At 46.5% G+C, this 25,872-nt stretch overlaps 2 protein-coding genes across 3 annotated transcripts in view; both read right to left on the bottom strand.

Moving 5' to 3' along the window:
* Window positions 1–408: 408 nt before the first annotated feature.
* ARPC1A (actin related protein 2/3 complex subunit 1A) lies at window positions 409–10,021 on the bottom strand. Its single transcript, XM_081965782.1, has 10 exons — window positions 9,837–10,021; window positions 7,402–7,488; window positions 6,274–6,378; window positions 5,072–5,294; window positions 4,043–4,150; window positions 3,467–3,679; window positions 2,574–2,649; window positions 2,229–2,422; window positions 1,495–1,585; window positions 409–862 (listed from the first exon to the last, which is right to left on the bottom strand). Exons 2-10 carry the CDS (start codon window positions 7,463–7,465, stop codon window positions 824–826), a joined length of 1,113 nt encoding a protein of 370 aa, XP_081821908.1. The 5' UTR covers window positions 7,466–7,488; window positions 9,837–10,021; the 3' UTR covers window positions 409–823.
* A 2,156-nt stretch (window positions 10,022–12,177) lies between these two features.
* MYH16 (myosin heavy chain 16) overlaps window positions 12,178–25,872 on the bottom strand; it is a 44,481-nt gene continuing 30,786 nt past the window's right edge. For both annotated transcript variants that reach the window (XM_081966070.1, XM_081966071.1), the window contains 14 exons: window positions 25,148–25,265; window positions 23,679–23,806; window positions 23,022–23,218; window positions 22,174–22,306; window positions 20,287–20,503; window positions 19,606–19,742; window positions 18,913–19,016; window positions 17,815–18,007; window positions 16,595–16,798; window positions 15,078–15,203; window positions 14,770–14,940; window positions 13,917–14,117; window positions 12,903–13,130; window positions 12,178–12,502 (listed from right to left, as the gene is read on the bottom strand). In XM_081966070.1, coding sequence (XP_081822196.1) covers window positions 12,927–13,130; window positions 13,917–14,117; window positions 14,770–14,940; window positions 15,078–15,203; window positions 16,595–16,798; window positions 17,815–18,007; window positions 18,913–19,016; window positions 19,606–19,742; window positions 20,287–20,503; window positions 22,174–22,306; window positions 23,022–23,218; window positions 23,679–23,806; window positions 25,148–25,265 — 2,133 coding nt within the window. In that variant the 3' untranslated portion in view covers window positions 12,178–12,502; window positions 12,903–12,926. The remainder of the gene's footprint in view (window positions 12,503–12,902; window positions 13,131–13,916; window positions 14,118–14,769; window positions 14,941–15,077; window positions 15,204–16,594; window positions 16,799–17,814; window positions 18,008–18,912; window positions 19,017–19,605; window positions 19,743–20,286; window positions 20,504–22,173; window positions 22,307–23,021; window positions 23,219–23,678; window positions 23,807–25,147; window positions 25,266–25,872) is intronic.

The raw sequence follows: 25,872 nt of genomic DNA, 5'->3' as shown, positions 1-25,872 counted from the left end.
TCTAGTCCAAGCCCCTGCTCAGGCAGGAAACCCTATACCGTTTCAGGCAAATGGCAATCCAACTATCCCACATGCATTCAAGACAGTTCTCATCATTGTTGTGCTCTATTTCTGCAGAGATGTAGTTATTTCTTATATGTAGTGCAACTCCACCTCCTCTTTTACGTGGTCTATTTCTTTTAAATAATTTAAATCCTTCTAGCTGTATGTTCCATTTGTGGGTTTCATCCCACCAAGTTTCTGTAATGGCAACAATATCGTATCTGCCCTCATTTACTTGAATTTCTAATTCACCCCATTTATTCCTCCTACTCTGTGCATTGGTGAACTCTTCCCAATTTAATTTGATTTCTCCAGCGAATTCCCCCCGTCTGATATGGCCGAAAGAACCGAGACATAGCAAGATGCTTTTTTGTTTGTTTGTTTTAATTTTAATTATTTTCTAGCAGACAAGCTGAACATAGAACTCCCCCAGGTTTAAGTTAGTGTTCCATACTTCCTGCAATAAACTATTTTAAGGAGCAGCTTTGGTAAAAGGAGGGGATAAAAAAAAACAACAACAACCAAGGACAATTTAAAAGAAAACAAGGAACCCACAAACCCAAAATATATACTACGATCACAGCTGATTGGCAGATCAATATATATATCACCAAAGGGGAGGGGGAGGGAAAACGGGGTGGGTGTGGAAATATTTCACCAAGTCGTCGTTTTTCAGTGCTTTAGAAAACAAACAAAAAAGTGTGATCCATCTTCACCCTGTCTTTTCAAGTCTGTGCAGGCTTCAGAAGAGGCTGTCTTGCTAGAGAACCAAGAATCCGTTCTACATTATCCGTAGACCCTGGATGGAGGACTCCAAAGTCTAGAGGGGGGGGGGGGGGGAAGAAAAGAAATAAGGAAGCAGGTTAAGTCACCGCGACAACCGAAGCCAACCACAGCTCTACGGAAATCTAGGAGGCCGTACAGACGGTCCTCGACTTTACGACCGCCAGCGAACCCCAGAGTTTGTGTTGCTGAGCGAAGCGTCTATTGAGTTTTCACCCCATTGAAGCGGGTTCAGCTCATTTTGTGGTAGCGACCAGATTATAGGCTAATTCCTCTCTTGGCTCCACCCTCTCTCCTCCTTCTCCTACACAATTAACAGAGGAGCTGGCAAAGTCCTCGACTTTATGACCGCCACCGAGCCCATGAGTTTGTGTTGCTGAGCGAAGCGTCTATTGAGTTTTCGCCCCATTGAAGTGGCTTTAGCTCATTTTTGGGACTGTCCAGATTCTAGGCTAATTCCTCTCTTGGCTCCACCCTCTCTCCTCCTTCTCCTACACAATTAACAGAGGAGCTGGCAAACATTACATCAACCATAGGGTTGGCTGGCATAATCCATCAAGGAGAAGCCTTCTGTTTGTGTGTTTGTGTTTGTGTTTGTGTTTGTGTTTGTGTGTGTGAGAGAGAGAGAGAGAGAGAGAGAGAGAGAGAGAGAGAGAGAGAGAAACATACCTTGAAGTCCCAGATGGTCATGGCTCCGTCAATACCAGTGGTGCAAAACTTGCGACAATCTTGCTTGTCCACTTCATAAATAGACACTTGACTAGACAAAAATTTGGAAATGGGTGCAAAAAATTACAGGAGAACAGATAAAATACAAACCCGAAATCTTTCCGCTGGGAATAATCAAAAGGAAATATACAAAGAAAAAGTGCATATTAACACATCTGCTGTGCAGAGATGGACAAATTAACACTAAAATAAAAAGATAAATAAGAGTCCGAATATTATGAAATTTGGTACAAATGGCTGCAAAACAGGAATAAAATTAATTAAGCCAAAAAACTATATATACACTATATTGCCAAAAGTATTCGCTCACCCATCCACATAATCAGACTCAGTTGTGAGCAAATACGTTTGGCAATATAGTGTATATGTGTGTATAAAGATGTGTAAACATAGAAGCGCAATAATATATACATGTACAGGTGTGATGGCATAATAATGTTGATATGATGACTGTAAGGTGCTGTAGAAGGGGAAAAATAATTTTTAAAAAATAGGCACTTGACTGCAAGAGGAGGAGGAGAATGAAACCGGCATTAGACTCAGAAGAAATTGTACACTTGTTTTGATTGTACTTTTTTTAATCTATGCCTTGAGTCACGTTTTGGTACTGTTTTATTATGTGGTTTGTAAACCACTTACGACAGTGATGGCAAATGTACCCAATGGTAACTCACGTAATGCTGTTCTGGTGCAGGGTGTCCAGTGTAGCATGGCGGTCTTCCGTAGTGGCTCTCTTGTCCATGTTGCGGAAACGCTCCATGGCCGAAACGTTGCGCTGAATGCTCTGCTTAGGAATGTCAAGCTTCGAGACAAAGTTGAGGGCTCCGCGGTCGTCACAGTTGAAGAGCATCGGGCAGCAATCGTGGCCCTGGAAGAAGGAAACAGCGCATCGGGGCTTTGGATCGGCGTTTCTCGCGCCTGACCGCTGGAAGACACGGGGGGGGGGGTGAAGACTCCTCCTCCTCCTCCCAGAATTCCCCAGCTCTCAAGAGCTTCCAAAACTAAGCAAAGACACTTACAGCAGCCACCACGCTGTTCTCCGAGACGAAGGATACGCTCAGCAAGGGGAGAAACTCGGTTTTCAGCTGGGAGAGCCTAAAACACGAGAACAGTTAAGAAGGTAGCATCGCAACAAAATTGTGTCCGTTGTTTGCACTGTGTAAAACGATCCACCTCATCCATTAGGTCGATCGCAAACTACGAAGCCACATCTCAATTCCTGAGCCCTGGTGGCGCAGTGGTTAAAGTGAAGGATTGGGGGCAAACTCTGCCCACTGCCTGGAGATCGGTCCTGACAGGGCTCAAGGTAGACTCAGCCTTCCCTCCTTCCGAGGTTGGTAAAATGAGGACCCAGATTGTTAGGGGCAATTAGCCTAACATTGTAAATCACCCAAAGAGTGTTGTAAAGCCATATATAAGCCTAACTGATTGCTATTGTTTGCAATGTAAGCTAGATAAAGGTAAAAGTTCCCCTTCCATATATTTGCTAGTCGTTCCCGACTCTAGGGCGCGATGATCATCTCCATTTCAAAGCCAAAGAGCCAGCACTGTCCGAAGACGTCTCCGTGGTCATGAGGCTGGCGTGACTAAACGCCGAAGGCAGACAGAACGCTGTTACCTTCCCACCAAAGGTGGTCCCTATTTTTCTACTTTCATTTGTTACGTGCTTTCGAACTGCTAGGTTAGCAGAAGCCGGGACAAGTCACGGGAGCTCACTCCGTTATGCGGCGCTAGGGATTTGAACCGCCGACCTTTCTGATCGACAAGCTCAGCGTCTTAGCCACTGAGTCTAAATGATGCCTGAGGTTAAATGGACTCCTTCTTTAGAATTGGGGGACCCTCTTTGTGGGCAGGCAAAACAGCCGGACCCACCGCACCGGAAGCCATTCAGGGAAGTGCCGCAGCTACTCACATCATGTTTTTCGAGGCATCTGCAACGGATACGGTGCTATCGTGGCTGACCCAGGCGAGACGGTTCCCGCTAGCCGAAAAACTGACACTGTGGACCCAACCGCCACTGCCAGTGCCTCCGAATTCAGCCATCAGCTGCCCGAAGGGCATTTTGGAGCCCCAAGGCGTGCTGGCCGGCTTCTCGTCCACTTCCTTAATGTAGGCTGAAAACACCCTGCGAGAAGCGAAAGTCAAGTTTGTCCTTGAGAGGAAAATGTGACAGAGTTTCCTGCCTTTTGTAATTGTTTCACAGAGAAAGATAATTGCTGGCTGGGGAATTCTGGGAGTTGAAGTCCACAAGTCTTAAAGTTCCCAAGTTTGGACACCCCTGACCTACAGCTTCCAGAGGCAAGTTCTGTTCCAATGATTGATTGCTCTCACTGTCAGGAAATTTCTCCTTAGTTCCAGGTTGCTTCTCTCCTTGATTAGTTTCCACCCACTATTCGGGTGCTTTGGGAAGTAGCTTGGCCCCCCTCTTCTTTGGGGCAGCCCCTGAAATACCGGAATACCATTTCGTAAAAGCTATGAGCGTTCTCACCTGCATTTAAAATCACAGGATCCAGCTGCCAGCAGGACGTTATTCGGGTGCCAATCTAGACTAAGGACGGTGGAACGAATGGGCTTCTTGATGTGCTTGCTCACCCACCTAGGAAATAGAAAAGGACACCTCGCATCACTCTCTTTAAGCCACGGTGCTGAATACACACTGAAGGTGCCCTTCAAATCCCTCTGGGTGGCAAAATGGGTCTGAACGCTACAACTGACCTCATGATACCAATCTAGTTGGCTGCTACGTCCATAAAGTTTCCCCCCGTTCTGACCGAGGCTTCCCAAGAGCATGAAGAAAACTCCTGGTCCCAACAAAAAAAACCTTTTATTAATTGACTCTGAATTCTGCTCCTTTGCATCCAGCAAAGTCTTTCAAGGGAGGATTTACAGTCACAGACCTTCTCTGGCTTGGAGAGCTGCCAGGTCCATATCTGCAAAAATTGGCAAGGAGTCTCGGACAATCACGAACCAATTAAGCAAACTGATTGTCTCCTGCAAACTCCACTCCCCTTTCGCTCCTCTTTTATTTCCTCTGAGAGGGGCCATTCATCGTACACCTGTGGCCTTACTCCCAAGTTGACCCCTGTTCTTTAGCTGTTCCCTTCGTCTGGCAGCTCTGCGCATGCGCACACTGGGAACAGGCTCCAGCTGTTCTTCTGCCCCACTGATGTCTGACTCTGAAGGCAGCTGATAACTGTCAGACGGCTCTGTCCCCCTCTCTGCCTCCGACACAGAGCCCTCCTCAGAGCCTTCCCCAGATTCTAGGACTGGCCCATCTTCCTCCCAACCTCCAAATCTGCTGCCAGCTCCGCTGTCCGCTGGCGGGCCACAACAGGAGCTGGCTAATCTTTCTGGGAACGTAGCCACAAACTCCTGGCCGAGTTTGTTTTCTTTCAAGTCACGTAAAAGAGCGAGAGGCTGACAGCTTGGCAGTGAATTCACTGCCAGGAACCCTATTACCCAGTTTGCTGCCAGGCCGGTGGAATGAGCCTTGCAAGAGAGGAGCCCGCTCACTCACCAGTCGTTTTCAGATTCGAAATAGCAGACGGAGATGAGCCGAGCGCCGCTTCCGACCGCGAATTTGTTCTCCAGAGGGGACCATTTCACAAAGGTGGCTGCTCGGTTGATCCGGAGGATGACCAAAGTCGGCTTCCAAACGCCGTCCTTCTGGCTCCAGACGTAAGCGTTGCGATCAGCCCCGCAGGTCACAATGCGGTCGCTCTTGGGGGCCCAGTCGATGCCTGTGACGGAGAGAAAGGGCCCGTTTCCAACGGCAAGCGTGAAAGGTACGTTAACGGCAACGGGCTCAGCTTTTGAAGGCCACTGTTCTGAGATCATTCCTGTGCTTCTCAAGCTTGGCAAGTTTCAGGTGCGTGGACTTCAACTCCCAGAATTCCCCCCAACCAGCTGGGAGTTGGAAGTCCATCCACCTGATACTTGAGAAACACTGTTTTAGGGTTCCAATCTTTCACAGCGGCATCTTAGATTGGTCTGCTTTGGCTATTTACTGCACTGAACATCAATTTGTTAAGATGTCAAGTCCCTAATTGTCAGAGAGATCCAAGGAAACGAGATTCCCATGGAGCTTCATTCATGGGGTGGAACGCCAAGAGAAAGGGAACGGGAATGCCGAATCTTCAAAACAAAACTGAACCGAAGCTGTCGTTTTATGTGTGAATTCATTCGCTCTCTCTCTTTTCCCAGATAAGACTGAGATGCCCATCTGCTTCTCCTTGGCCATGTTTCCAAGTCTTCCAAGTTTTTCTTTCTTAGCCCGCGAGATTTCTCTTCCATCGTCGTACGCGTTTACACAAGCGTACACCCTACACCTCCTCTTTTAATCCCTAAAGCGGTTTAACCAGGAATTCGGAAGAGCAAGAAAAAGACAAACGTTTCTCAATGAAATGGGCCATAAATGTTGGATTAGTCATATGCCAATGATATGCATCAGCCCAGCGATGGATACGTTTCCCAATGGAAAAATTGGGTGGGGATTTATTGTTCTTGTTGTTGTTATTATTCTACATGGTTTGAAAGGTGAAGGAACAAGGCACGCCAGAATGAATTCCTTCCAAAGGAAGGGAATGCTTAAAAGAGGCATTTTACTCTCCAGGGAAATCGGAGGTTATCTTCTTCAGAATTGTGCAGGTTGTGTAGGATTTCCCCCACCCCACCCACCCCACCCAAGACAGGAGCTTCCCGATCTGATGCGGCTCTTACCAGTGATGTGTCCGTTGTGCTCCTTCAGTTCATGAGCTTTCATCCACTGGTTCCCATTCTTCTTGTAAATGTGAACTTCGTGGTTGTTCGGGCTAATGGCGATCTCTGCCAAGAGAATCATTGGATTTGCGTTAACAAAAAACAGAGAGGGAGAGAGAGGGTGGGAGGGTGGGAGGGAGGGAGGGAGAGGTTTAGAAAACATTATTCATTCATCCTTTTCTTAAAAGTAATTTTTTCCCAAATGGAGAGACTGCATAAGGCGCGTAGAAATGAATATAAAATGAAAACACAACGGTAAGAAGCCAAAGATGCTAAACAGAAGCTGATGCTAAAGTTCAATTCAACAGAAGATGTCTTGGTGAAAAGAATTGCCACAAGGGAAAAAACTGGATTACACTGACGAATAAACCTGAACCAGTGGAAAATGTGCAGCTGTGAAAGATAGAAGGGGAAGCTTTCCACCTTTTGCACACTTTTCGGGCCTGTCTTTACACCAGAAGCGTGCAACAAAGAACTCGAGGCGTGTCAAGAGGAAAGCAGCAGAGTGTGAAGAAGTTAAACAGCCTTCTGTCTTTCCCCGCCTACACATCTTCCCAACTCTGTTTTGCAAACCGTCCCTCACAAAAAAGCTTCAACAGCTGTGGGGAGGGACCTTGGTGCTGTCTGAGCTTGGGGGCCTTCTGGCAAACATTTCATTGCCAAACTTGTGGTGAGTAACACCACCAGGGCTGTGCACTGATTTTGTTGCCTAGTTTGGTAATGAAACGCCTGCAAGAAAGCCCCACGCTCACACAAGCACCAAGGACGTCACAGCTCACCTCCACAAATATTATCTTCTACCTAGAACAGGGGTGTCAAACTCGACTTCATTGTGGGCCGCATCAGGATTGTGTCTGACCTCAGGGGGGGCGATGGGCATGGTGGGGTGGGTGTGCCCAGCTTGATGTCCAGAACGGCCCGCAGGCCGGATCTAAGCACTCCATGGGCTAGATCTGGCCCCCTGGCGTTGAGTTTGGCACCACTGCCTTAGAACCTTAGTTACTAGCAGCTCTGGGATTTCAGCAGAGTATCAAGTAAATGTTTATTGAAACCATAGTTTAAAAAGCAAACCCTCATGGTGACACTCACGTGTTCGATCCCGGTTCCAGGCGTGGCAGGTGATTGGCTCAAGTAAGAACTGTTGTAGGGACATTCTGGCAGAAGGATCTTCAAAGTCTAAACGGAAGATAAACCAACCATCAGCCAGTTGTTTACACGTCAAACCATAAGCGTTAATGGAGAGAGGTGCTGCAACCTTAAAAGGTGTTCAAGTGGCTTCTTTAAATTTGGACTGAGAAAGGAAGGAGCACCCTGCCTTCCCAAGGTCAGAATCACAAAAGCAGAGAAAGAGAACTGGCTGGCATAGCCCCAAGCCGTCCACGGAGGTGATACACGGCTGGAAATGTAAGCAAACAGAATCATCTTAATATATACGTCAAATCAATGACTCTCATACGCCGGAATGAGCCCATAATAAGGGCAGAGAAATGATAAAACAGGTTGTCGTCTAATGACTCTCCAAAACTGACCCAGCCTATCTGCTTTCTCAGACAGGAAGCTGCACAGACCGTGCCCTTTGGACTCATTTATGGTTCAAAGGATTACCCAATGCTAGAAAATGGATTTTATTCAGTACCCTATGCATACTTTACATTTATTTCCATTTCAATTAGGCAGATTTTTTTCCCTCGAAAGCCATCACTCTGCTTAACAACTAATTCCCACAATACCGTCAAACTATTTACTAAGATTGTATTACTATTATTCTTCTCTTCCTTCCTAGTATCTATCTCTCCCCACTTATGACTATAACCATGTTGCTTGTATCTTTCAATTTATATTGTTTTATTTGCTTACTAGTACGATTTGATAGCTTTTTACTAACCTTAACTCTATCACTAAGTGTTGTGTCTTTTTATTCTTGATGAATGTATTTTATTCTCCTTATGTACACTAAGAGCATATGCACCAAAGACAAATTGCTTTAAATAATTCTATTCTATTCTATTCGTCCTTCAGATCAAAACAGAGATGCAGTTCTATCTGTGTAGATAGATCTATCTATCTATTTCTGTCTTAGCCTTCAGGGATAGAGACCACGGCGACCAGTTGATTGAAAAAAGTCCATTCTTTCCCCCTAACTCTGTATTTTTCCGCTACAAAGTGGAGTAAAATGAAATTCACCTTCGTGCCGATCATAAAAAGAAAGCAGCAAATATTTTTGCTGGCCTACTTTCTAGATAAGAGAAAGGCAAGAATACTACAGGAGTGTCCTTTTCTGGCCGAGCCCTTTTGCAAAACAGGATTGTAACTCTTTGTTGGTTTTATTTACAAAATTCAGCTTCCGTGGGCTGGGACTTCTCTTGACAGATGGATGGCCTCTCCTACACCCTATCATTACAATTAGTAATTCTTCTTCTTCTTGTGCCAAAACCGTCATTGGATGTTGGCAATCATGTTGGCGATCCTATTTTTATCAACAGCAGCACGAAAAAGTCCTGTTGAGTTTTGTTCAAACGGGTCCCTTAGATTTTGAAGCCGCCCTGTTCTTCTTCTGCCTGGACCTCCTTGGCCTTCAGTCTTTCCATGGAGGATGACGAAGGGAAGGAGGACGTATTTTTTTTCCGGGTGTCGCATCCCATATCCAAAATATTCTAACTTTTGCTTTTTTAATGGTTTGGATGATTTTTCGCTTGGTTTTCCCGGGAGGCTTATCGTAATTAATATAATACACCACCAACATGCACATCGCCTTCCTAGAGCTTTTCCAATGTATTAAGACATCCGTCCTCCTATTTCCGTGGATCTGAAAATCAGGATTAAAGATGCCCACTTCACGATCAAAAGGGGAAAGAGAGAGTGATCCGATCACAAAAGGTTTATTTATTTATTTATTTGGACGGATTATTTTTTTAAAAACTCCCGCTTTTAGAGCATTTATAGAATGTGAGCAGGGATTACATTCGACTTACGACCCCCACTGTTGTTCAGTGAGAAATTTGTCCAGGGAGTTTCGCCCCATGTTACCACTTTCCTCGCCCTATCCTTGTTCGGGGAATCCCTGCGGCCACTAAATGAGCCATGCGGTCGTTAAGCGAATGCGGCCTCCCCGTTAACTCAGCTCGCCATGAGGTCAATCAGGGGGCGCCAGGATGCTACGACCGTCGTAAATACAGTTGGTTGTCAAATATCCGAATAGAAATCCCATGATCGTGGGAGGGGATGCAGTAAGTGTGAAAAACGGTCGTTAAGCGTGAAAAATGGTCCCAAATCCCCTTTTTTTCAGTGCTGTTATACCTTCGGTCACTAAACGATCTGTTGTAAGTCGAGGACTGCCTGTAGCTCCTCATCTGATCGTTATTAAAAGCCAAGAGCATCATTTTGGTCCCATTTCCATGAAAATATAGCATTTTGAGGGGGGTTGACATACATTTATTCTCTCTAAGAGGGTTCGCGCCCCCCCCCCCCATCCGTTAAGGAAGACCTCTGCACCCCCCCTTCGCCCTCCCCCGGCCTTCACTCACCTCCCGGGCCTGAGGGAAGCGGGGCTCGCGGACTCTGGTCAGTCAACGCGGCTCCGCTCCTCGAGAAGCGACCGACGGCAAAGACAGGAAGGCGCGGTCGCCAAGTAGGGCCCGGCTCTGGGACAAGGGCCACTGCGCCTGCGCAACCTCCCCCTCTTCAGTGGTATAGTGCGCCTGCGCGGTGGGACCGAAGGCCTCGCCCTCTGACCTCTTCTCCCGCCACGCCTCCTTTCCGCACTGGGCGAGCAGCGCTTCTTGCGCCTGCGCGCGGGAGGGCTGCGTTCCTACCTGACTGCGCTTGCGCGAGGAAACAGGTTGGGTTGGAGAGTGGGGGGGGGGAAAGGCAAGCCGGAGTGATGTAGTGCGCCTGCGCGGGTGGGGAGGAGACCAGGGCGTGGGAATGGTACCGGCGCAGAATTTCTCGAGATTAAATTAAAGCGAGATAAAAGTTTTTTGTGAAATAATCTCGGGCACAGGAGCAATATTTGCAGAAGGGGCTGGGTTGTTTCTCCCCACGCAGATAAACGCACGGGTGCAGATTTATGTTGTTTTTCCCAACAGTTTTCCTGCTGTTTGCAATTTTGGGGAAGCGGCCACAAGTTGAAATGCAGCCCACTTTCTGTTAGAATAGAAGAACAGAGCTGGAAGGGACCTTGGAGGTCTTCTAGTCCAACCCCCTGCCTAGGCAGGAAATCCTATACCGTTTCAGACAAATGGCTATCCAACATCTTCTTAAAGACTTCCAGTGTTGGGGCATTCACAACTTCTGGAGGCAAACTGTTCCACTGATTAATTGTTCAAACTGTCAGGAAGTTTCTCCTCAGTTCTAAGTTGCTTCTCTCCTTGATTAGTTTCCACCCATTGCTTCTTGTCCTGCCCTCGGGTGCCTTGGAGAATAGCTTGACTCCCTCTTCTTTGTGGCAACCCCTGAGATATTGGAACAATGCTATCATGTCTCCCCTAGTCCTTCTTTCTCTTAAGCTAAACATACCCAGTTCCTGCAACTGTTCTTCGTATGTTCTAGCCTTGAGTCCCCTAATCCTCTTTGTTGCTCTTCTCTGCACTCTTTCTAGAGTCTCCACATCTTTCCTACATCTGGATGCCGTATTCCAAGTGTGGCCTTACCAAGGCCTTATAAAGTGGTCTTAACCCTTCACGTGATCTTGATTCCATCCCTCTGTTGATGCAGCCTAGAACTGTGTTGGCTTTTTTGGCAGCTGCTGTACACGGCTGGCTCGTATTTAAATGGTTGTCCACTAGGACTCCAAGATCCCTTTCACCGTTACTACTATTGAGCAAGGTACCACCTATACTGTACCTGTGCATTTGGTTTTTCTTGCCTAAATGTTTCCAAAGAAGATGCTGAGCATGAGGAAATGCCATCCCTTGCAAGCTTTCCATGGAAATAAAGGATCTCGCCCAGAAAAATTATTTCACTTTCTTATTTCTAGAGCATGAATGATATTCATGCTGGCCATATGACCACGGAGACGTCTTCAGACAGCGCTGGCTCTTCAGCTTTGAAACGGAGATGAGCACCGCCCCCTACAGTCGGGAACGACTAGCACATATGTGCGAGGGGAACTTTTCCCTTTCCCTATCATTCCAAAAGTATTTTGCTGTTGGGGAAATGTGAGTAGTTGGGTCTCAAACACCCCCCCACCCACGATGTGTTCTCCCTAGCTGCACAGTCCACAACTTACAATTGGGACCGGACATTCCATCGCTGAGTGAAGCCGTTATTAAGTGATCCACCATCTCTTCCTTGTGTTTTTAAGCAAATGAATACATTTAAGCAAATCTGGCTTGTTCCATTGACTTACCGTTTCCCCCAAAATAAGGCAGGGTCTTATTTTCTTTTGACTCCTGAAATAAGCGCTTGCCCTTATTTTTTGGGGGGGAGGGTCTTATTATTTTTGAGGTGCAGGAGGTGGCGAGCGTGGTCACTTCATGGCTGCTGCTGTGTTGCAATATTTTCGGGGAGGGCTTATTTTAGAGCATACAATCAAAACCCCAATCGGGCTTATTATCTGGGGAGGTCTTATTTTCAGGGAAACTTTTTGGAAGCCGGCTGGGAAAGTCGTGATCACATGACACCCCCCCCCCCCAGGACATTGCCACCGTCACAAATACATGGTAGTTGCTAAGGGCTCAACTTTCGATCATGGGACCATGGGGATGCTGGAGTGGTCATAAGTGTGAGGACAGGTTGCCAGTCGTTTTTAAAGGAAGGGAAGGGATGGGATCACGGGAAAGCAAAGAACTCCATTCAATTCTCTTTTCCCAAAGGATGAAGCTTTATTCAAATTAAAGATTGCTCCAAGTAGGGTAGCATTTACAAGAGACAACCCAAACTGGACCTTCTAACGTTTTCCGTCCTTGACATGAAAACGCAAGCAGACTGCATTCAGAACAGACGCCTTGACTCTCGAGAACTTGTCCACGGTCCATCACCTTCTTGATGAAGAAAACTGGATGCTTGGACGGATGGTTAGCGGATCCCTTTTCTTCCCCCAAAGGGCCAAGAAGCTCTTCTTCCCTTCCACTCTCCTTCTCCTACTTCCTTGCAAGTGCCTTTATAAATGTCTTCGGGCTGCTCCAGTCCTCCCTAGGGTGGTGAGCAATCTTCCAATGGTGCAGCCGTCTGAGATGCTTAGCCTGTCAGACTAGAAAGGAATGGCAATTTAGCTGGGGCAAGCCAGAGCAAAGAGAGAGGAAAGCAGAAGAGAAGAAGGCACCAAGGCTGGTGACCAACCAACAGCACAAGACAAAAGCAAGCTCAATGGGAAGGTTGGGCTTCAGTCTGGATCAGTGCTCCTGCAAGTGGTCATTAAAACAGCCTTTCACATGTTTTTCACAGCCATGCGATCCATTAAAAGTCTTTAAAAGTCATTAAAAGTCTTTAAAAGTCATTAAAAGTCTTTAAAGTCATTAAAAGTCTTTAAAGGTTTTTCATTTAAACCCCCGAATCGGGGTTTCTGCATGAGTATCCTAACACATGCACTCAGTCAAGAAGGGGGGAGGGTTTCCCTCGGGCCCACCGTGGCTAAGCAATGCCATACCTACCGGCTGCAGGGCCAGAGGGGAGTTTCATTCCTCGGCAACTGACTTGGAGCTGCCTGATTTGGAGACCTGGATGATCTCCACGGATGTAAAGGCTTTGCCGGTGGAGAGGCGGTGCCTGGTGCGGAGTTTGTTCAGGGCGGATTCCGCCATGCCTGCTCTCTCTTCAGCGTCGTCCAGCTCGTGCACCGTTTTCCGGTACCTGGCCAAGCTCTGGTTTGCTTGCTCCTCCTGCAATGGAGATAAGGGCTTGTTTTTATTTATGTATGAAACACATTTATATAAATGCCATATATGTGTCTATGTGTATATACACATACATATATGTATGTATGCATGTTCCTCTTGACTTCTAGGTCCTCGCTAAGAAAGGATTTTTCGAAATGACCCTCAGATCATTAGTATTTATTATACAGTAATTAACACGCTCTGATGCTAAGGAGTTCTACTCCCCCTCCCCACCTGAAAAGGACTCTGTTCCAACTGCCAGTTGCCTCACGTTCCGTTACCTCCGTTCAAACTGGCAGACCGTTCCACTCCTCTGCTCTGAGGCTCCTTACAGTACTAAACATCGGTACATCACCAAAATGTCTACGCCTTCCACCTATGGAGCTGCTTCTGGACTCAAGGTGACGGGAGTAATATTCTTTGATGTGTTTCAATCACCGACCACCAGTGAGCCAATGCATTGTGAACCAAATTTCTCCTGCACAGCCTGAACCAGCCGAATCCCACCCCTTGATCAATTCTGATTATAGTGTGTGTGTGTGTGTGCATGTGTATGTGTGTAAAACTATACGCACACACACATATATAGAACTAAAACTATATAATTATATAACTAAAGTTTAACTATACTATGTGTCTATGTGTATAGTTATAGTATAACTATATATAGTTTTATAACTATAACTATACTATAACTATATATATTATAGTTATATAATTTAGTTATAGATATAAAAACTATAGTATATAGTTAAGGGCTACCGTATGCTTAAAAGTGACGGTACGTACAGACTCCTCTATCTGCCTCTTGTAGATCTTCAGCTTGTTCTGCAATTTTTCCACCAGTTCCTGCATGCGCTGATTGGTCTTGTGGTCCTCCTCCGTCTGGAAGACCAGCTCCTTCAGGCGCCGCTCGTTCTTATGCAGCAGCTTTACCGTCTCCACGTGGCGCTTTTGTTCGGAGTCCAGTTCAGTGTCCAGTTCCTTGATCTGAAAAGGAAACCGAGGCTGAGGTTTTGAGATCTACCTCCAAGGGGGTAAAGGGAAGGACGTAAGACGGGCACGAACGCGAGAAGCGATCGTGCCGCTTTATAGTACAGTGAGACCACACTTGGAATACTGCATCCAGTTCTGGTCCCCATGATCCAAAGGAAAGATTCTAGAACAGGGGTCTCCAACCTTGGCAACTTGAAGCCTGGCGGACTTCAACTCCCAGAATTCCCCAGCCAGCTTTCTAGCTGGGGAATTCTGGGAGTGACATCCTCCAGTCTTCAAGTTGCCAAGGTTGGAGACCCCTGTTCTAGAAAGAGTGCAGAGAAGAGCAACAAAGATGATAAGACATCTGGAGGCTAAAGCATATGACGATTGACTGAGGGATCTAGGTATGTCTAATCTAAAGATGAGAAAGGACTAAGGAGGACATTGTCAGGGGAAGTTCCTCCCTGAATGAAAAGGCTACTGCAATCTCCCCATAAATACACCCGTCTGGGATGGTATAAGATCTCCTGCCTTGACCCAGGGGTTTGAGTAGAAGGCCTCCTGACAACCCTATGTCCCTGTCCTATGTCTCTGGTCAGATGCCAGAAAGAACGTGGGAAGTGTTAGGAACTGGAAATTGGATGGGGTGGGGAGAGGTTCTTACCCGGGTCTCCAGCTTCATGATGGTCCTTTTCCCACCTTTCAAGGCCAGTTGCTCAGCTTCTTCCATCTTGACCTGCAGGTCCTTGATGGTGACCTCATAGTTTTTCTTGATCTTCTCCAGATGCATGGAGTGATCCTGTTCCTGCCGCAGTTCTTCAGCCATGCGCGTGGCCTGGAGGGAATGAAGCAAATATTTATTTTGTTATATATATATATAAAACAAAATAAAGTAAAAAAGTAAAGGCCTCTGTCATTCAAAGGAATATAGACCAATGACACTTTCTTCCAGATCCAGAACCACAAACTCACATCCGCCACAGCTTTCTTCGCCCTCTCATCCACCGATCGGAATTCGCTGATGAGTTCCTCGTGTTCATTGCTGATGCGCGTGAGGTCAGATTCCAACTTGCGCTTGATCACTAGCAAGCTCTGGTTCTGCAGGAGGAAAAGGAGACCTCAAAGTAGGACCTGTTCAACCAGGGGAGCAGTCACGCTATGGATCTCAAAAACCCTCCTTCAGAATGGACGGCCACTGAAAGAGGGACCACATTTCCGTAGGCAAAACCGGAACGCTGTCAAAACTTAAATCTAGGTTTCGACGCAGGATCCAATCTGACTTGGTCAAACGGGACCAAAGTTTTATTCTTCCAAGATTTGGGACTTAGGTTGGAGCTAGTGGTGGGTTCCAGATCCCATTCCAACCGGTACGGAACGGTATCTGGTGCTCTGGGCAGGCTCTGGTATGCCCGTACCAGGGCGTACCGCCAGTAACCCACCCCTCAGGGACCTTCTCCCTCTCTCCTATAGGAAGTTAGCACCCACCCCTCTCCTAGAAAAATGAAATATTCTAGGAAATATTTAAAAGGCAGAATATTATCTTTCATCCCGTCCACCATGAAAACCATCTTGTTTCCACTGTCTTTCTCCCCACTGGGAACTGAACCCAGAAGGACATTTCTTACAACACTCCAGAATACGTGCATTGACCTACATGTTGTATTTATGTGGTTCCCGGTTGTGTGTAGCTTTTAGTTGTTAATTAGAGAGTTGATTGTTGTTTCCTTGTGCAACCACTGACCCTCCGCCTCTTAAGTACCTGACAAGCTGGTGGTACATCAACTGTTGACTGATGGGATTTGTTCCTCATTATCTCCTCACAAGGTCAGATTGGGTGACTGAGGTGTGGCAAAGTTTGGGAACTTGTGTAATATGTAGATTAAAATATAATGGTTAAAAATGATAGGCTGATTTCTTGCTCGAGATGAGATTTAAATTCCGTTCCCCAAGGTACGTTCCCGACTCTAGGGGGTGGTACTCATCTCCATTTCAAAGCTGAAGAGCCAGCGCTGTCCGAAGAGGTCTCCGTGGTCATGTGGCCGGCATGACTCAACGCCGAAGGCTCACGGAGCGCTGTTACCTTCCCACTAAAGGTGGTTCCTATTTTTCTACTTGCATTTTTTATGTGTTTTCGAACTGCTAGGTTGGCAGAAGCTGGGGCAAGTAACGGGAGCTCATTCCGTCACGCGGCACTAGGGATTCCAACCGTCAAACTGCCGACCTTCCTGATCGACAAGCTTAGCCACTGAGTCACCGTGTCCTTATCCATTCCCTAAAGGATTATTCAAATCAGCATTTCTCACCCGTGGCAACTTTCGGATGTGTGGACTTCAACTCCCAGAATTCCCCAGACAGATTTGCACAAATCTGAAGGTTGCCCAGGATGAAAAAACACTGGTTCAAATGAAAAAAAACTGAGCCAACGGCCTCTTTTTCATGGTCAGTCCCTTCTCCCCCATAGGAGGTGGAGACCCTAGGGGTTGACTCACATGAACGTTGAGTTCGTTGTGCCTTTCGGAGACATCCACCAATTCTTGCTCGATGAGCTTCCGTGAGCGTTCGCTCCCCTCCAGGCCAGTGCGCACCTCTTCCAACTCCGTCTGGAGAAGGCTGAGGCGGCGTTCTTGAAGATTGTACTGTTCCCTCAGCTCTTCGTGTTGGCGAGCATCTTCGTCCATCTGCATTTGCATGTCCTGGAGGCAGAAAAGGGTCAGAAACCCGTGCTTCGTCTGAGCCATCAGAGGTGGGATTCAAACATTTTAGCAACCGGTTCTCTGCCCGATTGCTGGGTGGGCGTGGCTATGGTGGGCGTGGCCTGCTCAGCTCCTGCACTACGGCAGCGGGGGGGAAAAGGGGGCATTTTCGCCCTCCCCAGGCTCCGGAGGCTTTCCTTGAGCCTCAAGGAGGGCAAAAATGGCTTCCCACGGCTTCCGGAGGCCCTCCGAAGGCTGGAAATGGGATCAGAGCCTCCGTGCAGTCTCTGCACCTACCTGCCGTCCAAAATGGGCCGCGTGGAGACTCCTGGGAGGGGAGGGGCAGGGTGGGCAGGGCCAGCTAGTCCTTGCAACTACTGGTTCGATGAACCGCTCCAAACCGGCTGAATCCAACTCCTAGTTAAATCCTGATCAACAGGGGGTGGAGACCCAAGAAATATGTCCAGGATGGAATCTTAAATCTACCTGCTGCTTTGAAACTTCCACCTGTATCTAGGTAGGACAAGAACCTGAGAAGAGGGTGGACTTGCCTTAAAAACAAGGTCATGTTTAGCAAAGAAACGGGTAGGTGAAATTCTCAAGGACTTTATTCCATAAGAGCCTACTTGTGGACATATGCTACAGTTTTGCTGATTCGTGTCCTACAATAAGCCTTCAGTGAGATTCCTTCTGGGTTGTAGCCTATTAGGATAGCTTTATTTTTTCTCTGGCTTTGTTACATGTTCAACTGGTTCATTCAAGATGAAGGTTCCAACATTGGGAACCTTCTCAAGAAGAGCCAGTGAAGTGGAGTGGTGGAAGAGTTGGATGAGAAGTCTACTTTCACCCACAGGAGCTTCCTAGGGGACCTCGGAGCAGATGTTCTGTCAGGTCAACCTATCTCAAGGGATGGATGTTGAGAGGAAAACGAGAAGGAGCTGCTATATGGAGAAGACTCAGAAGTTACAGTTTTCGCTCTGCTCTCTTCTGGCTCCCTTTCCCGTAACTTCTTTCACCTTGATCTGTTGCTGGAGTTTCTTCAAGGTCTTGACCAGCTCGCTGTTGTTCCTATTGGCATGGTCCAGCTGGATCTCCATTTCATTCAGGTCTGTCTCCATCTTCTTCTTCAGCCGCAGGGCCTCTGCTCGCCCCTTGGCCTCCAGTTCCAGGCTAGATTGTAGAGATTCGATGGCACGCTGGTGGTTCTTCCTACAGAGGTGAGCAGAAGTCATGGTCAGGCTCCAAAAACCAAGAAAAACCCACTGAGATTCTCCTAAGCATTTTCCTTTATCGTTCCCCACCTACAGACAGAATCTTGCCAAATTAAAGCAAAGTGCATGTACATACTTTGAGAACTTCTAAGGAGGAACTGACTTGGCCATCTTCCTTCCAAGCAAGCTATCTAAACTTCGCTGTCTTTTGTTCCGCTGGAATGCAGCCCCTCTCTCATAATGTAGTGCGAGGTGCAGTGCCCCACAAATTCCATCTCCCCAACCCACATCACCATTATGGCGATAATGGAAATTGTGGCACCAATTTGGAGGCTGTTGTTCTTACCTAGCCTATCCCAAAAGCACGAGGCAGAGTCCTGGTCCCAACAAAACCCCTTTTATTAAACGAATGTGAATTTCTATCGTTCACATTCAGCAAAGGCCTGGCAAACAGTCTTTCAAAGGAGTATTTATGACTACAGACCTTATCTATCTGGGAAAGCTGCCATGTAAATATTTTTTCAAATGAGGTGCTGTGCAAGGAAAGACTGGGAACAGAGTCCCTAAGATTCACGGACAGATCTTCACACTCCTGAAACGAATCTAATGAATGAATTGCTTCCTGCAAAAGCCCACTCCCCTTTCGCTCCTCTTTTATTTCCTATGGGAAGGGCCAATCACCTTCCACCCAAGTCTACCCTGATTTCTGAGTTGTTCTTTTCTGCTGGCAGCTCTGCGCATGGGCACACTGGGAACAGGCTCCAGCTGTTCCTCTGCCTCACTGCTGTCTAGCTTCAAAGGCACCTGATCACTGCCAGATGACCTCGGCCCCACCACAACAGCTGTATAGGTGAGGATGGTTGGAGGGGAATCTCACGACCGAACAGAGAATAGGTTTCAAACCTTGTGGCTTCAAATTCCTCCTCCTTCTCATGGATTCTCCTGTCAATGTCTGCCTTGACTTGGGCCAGCTCCAGCTGAATGCGAATCAGCTTGCTCTCCTCCACCTGTCAGCAAACAGAGGGGGAGAACCATGGCCTCAGTTTCCCCAAGCCGGAGCCCTGGTGTTCTTTTCATGCAGCGAGGAAAGCTTTCGCGTTGCCTTGAGAGTCCGAATCCTTGAGGCAAGGATGCGTAGATGACAATGAAGAACCAGAAGGACTAAACCAATGGAAGATGCTACCGCGTTTAGGGGTGGGCTTCAAAAAATTCAGCAATGGGTTCTCTACCTGGTTGCTGGGTGGGCGTGGCCTAGTTGGCCTCTTGCACCATGGCGGGGAGGGTCGTTTTTGCCTTCCCCGGGCTCCGGAGGCTTTTTTTGAGCCTCCAGGAGGGTGAAAACGGCCTCCCCAGGCTCCGGAGGCCCTCTGAACTTCCGGCAGGTCAGTTTTTTGCCCTCCCTGAACCTCGGCATGTGCCCTGCAGTTACCTGCATCCAAAACGGACTGTGTGGGGACTTCTGGGAGGGACAGGGTGGGCAGGCCCAGCCAGGAGTGGGATTAGGGGCTTCTCTGAACTTCACAGAATCTTAGCTAGAGGTTCTTCCGAACCCCTGTGACCCCCACAGCCCACCCCTGATTCCACGTTCAATAGTACCTCCAGGGAAGACTCAACTTCCTCCAGGGCCACCTGAAGCTCGTCTTTTTCAATTTCCAACTTTTTCTTTATCTTCTGCAGCTCGTGGACACTTCTTCCTCCCTCACCCAACTGGTCAATGAGATCTTTGATTTCCTCTGAATGAAAAAAAAGAGATGCATGTACAGATATTTATTCAAGCTGACCAGAGGCTGCCCCAAAGAAGAGAGGTTCAACTTATTTCCCAAAGCACCAGAAAGGCAAGACAAGAAGCAACGGATGGAAACTATTCAAGGAGAGAAGCAATGTGGAATTAAGGAGAAACGTCCTAGCAGTGAGGACAATTAACCAGTGGAACAACTTGCCACCAGATGTTGTGGATGCTCCATCATGGGAGGTTTTAGATAGCCACTTGTCTGGAATGGTATAAGGTCTCCTGCTTGAGCAGGTGGCTGGGCTAAAAGAACTCGAAGGTCCTTTCCAGCTGTGTTCTAATTATTATTATTATTGTCGAAAACCAGCTGGGAAAGTCCCAAAGAATGATCACGTTTAGGATACTTTCTAAGGTCCTGAATTTTGATCACATGACAGCAGTGGCCCTAAATGTGAGGACTGGTGGTAAAAGTCAACTTTTTCATTACCGTTGTAACTTTGAGTGCTTGCTAAATGAACGGTTTTTCATCAAGGACGAACTGAACTCACCCTGAAGAGTCTTGTTTTCCTTCTTCACGGATTCCAGCTGCTCTAGGGCTTCCTCGTAGGCTGTCTTGAGCTTGAAGTTCTCCGTCATGTACATGCGACATTCCTTCTGGGAACTGTCTACCTCCAATTGGAGCTCCTCACACTTCTGCTGCCATTCAGCCATCATCTTGTCAAAGGCCCGCTGCTTCTTATCCAGGGCAGCACAGGCTGCGTTGGACTGGGAAGGAGAAGAAGACAAGCATCACTCTCAGCCTTGAGGTCCACCACGGATGATCTTGCTTGTGCTCCAAGCCCTGTCTCTCGGTCTTCGTCGTTCTCGGCTTCTGAGGTTCCTTCTAACAAGAAACCTGTCAGGTTTCTGAAAGATGCCCTAATTAATTCATGAGCCTCAAGCTGAGTTTCAAAAAAACCCCACCAGTCGTTTATTAGGAGCACCATTTCGGCAATACTGCATTGCAGTCAGATCTGACCGCATTTTAACTATGGCTGAACTTTGCCCCTGTTTCTTCCCTCCCCTCAGTCTGTGTCATAAATCACATTCTCCAACGAGGTCCATGCCTCACAAGGCTGCTGTCGTAATCAAAGATCCGACTCTAGTCGAAGGTATGTGTAGAATGCGCTCCACACCTTTTCCTCACCATGGGAACTTTATGAGTTGACAAAACCAACTTTTAACTTCTTTGGTACTGATGTTGCATCTGGCAGGATATTTATTGGTACAAAGGGTGCCGTTTAATCTCGGTGGCATCATTTTGGGTAATAGGATAAGGTTAAATCATTGTATTAAATCAGAAGTGGCCAATCCTTGCCCTTTTTTTTGGGAATCCATTTTTTGCTCTTTCTAGAGCCCTCCAAAGTCACATCTCTTAAGATTTTGCAACAAACACAATTGTTGCTCTTCTGTTTTAAAATAAAACAGAAACAAACACAAAGACAAATAGGCTGAAAAACAGCTTCTATCCCAGGGCAAGATCCGACTCTAGTCGAAGGTATGTGTAGAATGCGCTCCACACCTTTTCCTCACCATGGGAACTTTATGAGTTGACAAAACCAACTTTTAACTTCTTTGGTACTGATGTTGCATCTGGCAGGATATTTATTGGTACAAAGGGTGCCGTTTAATCTCGGTGGCATCATTTTGGGTAATAGGATAAGGTTAAATCATTGTATTAAATCAGAAGTGGCCAATCCTTGCCCTTTTTTTTGGGAATCCATTTTTTGCTCTTTCTAGAGCCCTCCAAAGTCACATCTCTTAAGATTTTGCAACAAACACAATTGTTGCTCTTCTGTTTTAAAATAAAACAGAAACAAACACAAAGACAAATAGGCTGAAAAACAGCTTCTATCCCAGGGCAGTAACTATATTGAATTCTACAGTATAGTGCAATATTAACGCGGTATCGGATTTTCAGATTTAATTATATAGAATGTGAAGGATGTGTTTGTGTTTTTATTTTTATAGTTATAATGTACACTAAAGATGGCATTTAATTTCATTGTACAATGTGCAATGACAATAAAGTAAAACGTAAAGTAAAGTAAAAAGTAAAAAGTAAAGTAAAAAGTAAACTAAAAAGTAAACTAAAAAGTAAACTACTAAAAAGAAAAGTAAAGTAAAAAACTAAACTAAACTAAACTCTCAAACCAGCCTATGAAGCCTCCAGGAGAAAAAGCCCATTTATGTGGCCTCCCCCCCTTCCAAGATCAGAAAGCTCTAACAATAAGCCTACTTGCAATGTTTCTTTGCTGAGTTTACACATGATGATACACCTTATCTGGTTCATTAGTGTTGCCATACCGCATTGGGCAAACCCGGTCAATTGAGGCTCGATGCCAAGAAGAGACTTCTCATGCCCAGGAACATCAGTTTAACACTTGTTATTTTACCTTTTCCAGATCCAAAGTTAGATCTTCCACTTCCATCTGGAGCTTCTGCTTATACTTCTCCATGCTGGCTACTCGAGCTTGCGCAGTTTCAGCCGCTTCCTCTGCTTCCTGAAGACGGGCGGTCAGTTTTCTCCTGCAAGCAGACCCCAAAAGAAGAAGAAGAAAAATGTCCCAGATATGAGATGGGTCAAACAATGATGATAACCTTCTAGATATCACTGATGTTCTCAGCTAGGCTTCCCCAAAAAGCAGGAGGCAGAGTCCTGGTCCCGACAAAACCCCTTTTATTAAACGGATGTGAATTCCTCTCATTCACATTCAGCAAAGGCCTGGCAAACAGTCTTTCAAAGGTGAAGTTATGAACACAGACCTTATCTAGCTTGCCACGTAAATATTTTAATAAGCGCAGTGCTGTGCAAGGAAAGACTGGGCACAGAGTCTCTGAGATTCACGGACAGATCTTCACACTCCTGAAATGAACTAACCAACAAATAAATTCTTTCCTGCAAAAGCCCACTCCCCTTTCGTTCCTCTTTTATTTCCTATAGGAGAAGCCAATCACTGTCCACCTGTAGCTTTACTCCCAGGTTGACCCTGCTTTCTTAGTTGTTGTCTTCTGGCAGCTCTGCGCATGCGCACGCTAGGAACTGGCTCCAGCTGTTCGTCTGCTCCACTGATGTCCGACTACGAAGGCAGCTGATAACTGTAAGACGGGCCTGGCCCCATCTCTGCCTCCAATGCAGAGGCCTTGTCCGAGCCTTCCCCACAACAACTGAACTTCTCAGAATCCCTCATCAGTTTTCCAGGTGTCCTGAGACCTACAACCTGCCCTCTATCACCTTACTCACTTAGTCTCTTCCAGCTCCTCCGTTCTCTGAATAGCATCGGTTTCATATTTGGTCCTCCAAGTTGTAACTTCGGTGTTGAGCTTGGAGACCAAGCGTTGGAGCTCAGCTTTGCCGGTTTGCTCTTCCTCCAGCTGCTCTTTGATCAAATCCAGGTCGTGTTTGGTATTGGCCAGACTGACCACTGCAGCACTGCGGGCCTAAGGACAACCACATAGCCGATGAATGTCTTTTCCCCATATTTCCTTTTCTTTGTTTATAATTTCTCTTATAAAAACCCTCAGATGAAAATCATAACCAGCCACTTCTTTAATTATCAGAAAACAAGCTTTATGAATAGTTAATTTCGGAATTTCTGGCAAATCTTGACCATCTCTTTAAAAGCCAAAGTCTGTTGTTGTTTTTTTGTAGGAGATGTCCCAAAAATTACACTACATTTGCTTTTAGAACAACTTCCTACAGCGCCATGATGAAGTTTCTCCAAGATGTTGGGATCTGTGGCCAAAACCCATGTGAGGAACATCAACATGTGAGGTCTTGGCATGCTCTGATTCTCAACCTTCAGGGGAATTTGGAGTTCTTCATTAGGACTTACTCTGCGCTTGGCTTCCGTCATTTGGGTTTTCATAAGCAGATGGGCCCATCGTCCCAAGAACTTACCTTGGACTCTTCGTCCAGCTGTCGCTTGAAGTCATCCACTTGGGAAGTGAGGGATGTCTTGACCCGAAGGACTTGATTGAGCCGTGACTGACCTTCTTCATGCTCCCGGCTCAGTTCGTTGTTCTCAGCTGCAGGGGAAGGATTAAAAAAGGAATAGAGGAGAACTGGGTTATTGATTGATTGATTTCTCCATCCATCTCTCCATACTTGGCTGGCTGATGTTTCGCTCAGCGTGATCTTTACATTAGTTAGTTAGTTTACTTTATTGTCATTGCACAACACGCATCCTTCACATTCTATACAATTGAATTGAAAACCCCCCATACTTCATTAATATTGCACCATACAGTAGAATTCAATATAGTTACTGCTCTGGGATAGAAACTGTTTTTTAGCCTATTTGTCCTTGTTTTTTATTGCCCTGTACCGTCTCCCAGATGGTAATAGTTCAAAAAAGGGCTACCCAGGATGAGATGGATCTTTAAGGATGTTTTTGTCGGGTAATGAGGATTTAATAGCTGCCAACTGATGTAAGGTTGTAAGTTGTAAACTGTAAGTTGATGCAATGAGAATGATTCAGCAATATGTGTGTGTGTATATATAGGTGGCCATTAGAGGGTGTTTCTCTCTCTCGTCATATATCTCATTTCTCTCCTTGTGTCTGTAGCTGAGTGGTAAGCGATTTATCTATCATGCGCTTGTCTGTATATATTTGTACATAAACCACTATTAATTGTCTAAAGGCTCTGTGTGCTGTGTGCTGTTTTGCTCCTGGGGTTTATCTCATAATCATAGTCACGCTGCCAAAACTCTGACAGTTTTGAACTTTCTTAAGGCAGCGGGAACTATAAAGCTCTTCCAAGGAGTGGAGAGAGAAACCAATGAGCCTGTGGGCAATGATGTTAACTCTCTGGAGCCCAGGAGATTGAACATAAGTTTATGAAAGTGATGGTTGTGGAAGACTGGACCAATGGGTGAGGGTTATATGCATGGGAGCAGGACTGAAATTTCGGGCGGGGGAGGGGAGTTTCTGATCAGTGGGTAGCTGGAGAATCTTTCTTTTGCCTCTATTTTTTCTTCTTCTATGATTGAGCTATGCCTCATTTACAATGCAACCCATAGCTTTGGCTCATTCTTTGCTTCAAGCTGGCAGGAAATCAAGCCTCAAGGTTTGGCAATCCATTCGCCCAAGTTTGGTGATGCGGTTGGAGGAACACAAAAAGAGACAAGATAAATGAAGCCCGGCCTTCAAAAGTCGCCCATCATGCATCTAATTTTACCTGAAAAAGGGAAACACAATTTCTCCAAGGTATGAATGAAAAACTACGGACACGAGGACGTGAAAACGAAGGACACGAGGCTGGAATTGCTAGCGGTCAGGGTAAAACATTTGTACAGTTAGATAACTCAATGAAAAATGAAACAAAATAAAAAAGCGGGACCCTGGAGGATCGCCCAACGAAACCAACCTTGGAGTCTGTTCCTGACGGCGTTCGTTTCTGCTTGATTCCTTTCCATCTCAGCCAATCGGGCGCTGACTTCAGCCATGTTGTCCTCCAATCTGCGGACATGAGCTTCAGCATTAATCTGCAAGGAGATAAAGAAGAAGACAACTTCAGAACAACCCAGAGTTCCTGCTTACATTTCAACAAAAGCAAACGGCAACCCTCGGAACTGGACTCTGCTGCAGGTAACTAACAGTAGTAGGGTACTTGTCCGTCTCCCGGAATTACGAAAGACACATTGAGGCTCTTGTTGTGGCTCGCCAGCGGAGTTGGCAACAGAGTCAGACAGTGAGGAGATTGGGGAAGGGCATGGGCCAGTCATGGAGTCTGGGGGAGGCTCGGACGAGGGCTCTGCGTCGGAGGCAGAGAAGGGGCCGAGGTCGTCTGGCAGTGATCAGGTGTCTACGGAGCTAGGCAGCAATGAGGCAGAGAAACAGCTGGAGCCTGTTCCCAGTGTGCGCATGCGCAGAGCTGCCATAAGAAAAGAACAACTCAGAAATCAGGGACGACTTGGGAGTAAAGTCACAGGTGGAAGGTGATTGGCCCCTCCCATAGGAAATAAAAGAGGAGCGAAAGGGGAGGGGGCTTTTGCAGGAAACAATTTGTTCATTCATTTCAGGAGTGTGAAGATCTGTCCGTGAATCTCAGAGACTCTGTGCCGAGTATTTCCTTTCACAGCACCACATTTG

The sequence above is a fragment of the Natrix helvetica genome (genome assembly GCF_964273705.1).
Source record: "Natrix helvetica genome assembly, chromosome: 13".
Lineage (NCBI taxonomy): Eukaryota > Metazoa > Chordata > Lepidosauria > Squamata > Natricidae > Natrix > Natrix helvetica.
Note: the sequence above shows the minus strand (reverse complement) of the source record. Positions and strands in the feature narration are given on the sequence as shown.

What these genes read in the sequence shown, in the direction of transcription:
- ARPC1A (XM_081965782.1), bottom strand. Translation starts at nt 7,465, where the DNA reads ATGTCCCTACAACAGTTCTTACTTGAGCCAATCACCTGCCACGCCTGG. An exon ending in GATGCCTCGAAAAACATGAT is followed by an intron (nt 2,650 to 3,466) that starts GTGAGTAGCTGC and finishes CTCGTGTTTTAG; the next exon opens with GCTCTCCCAGCTGAAAACCG. An exon ending in CTGCACCAGAACAGCATTAC is followed by an intron (nt 1,586 to 2,228) that starts GTGAGTTACCAT and finishes ATTTTTGTCTAG; the next exon opens with TCAAGTGTCTATTTATGAAG.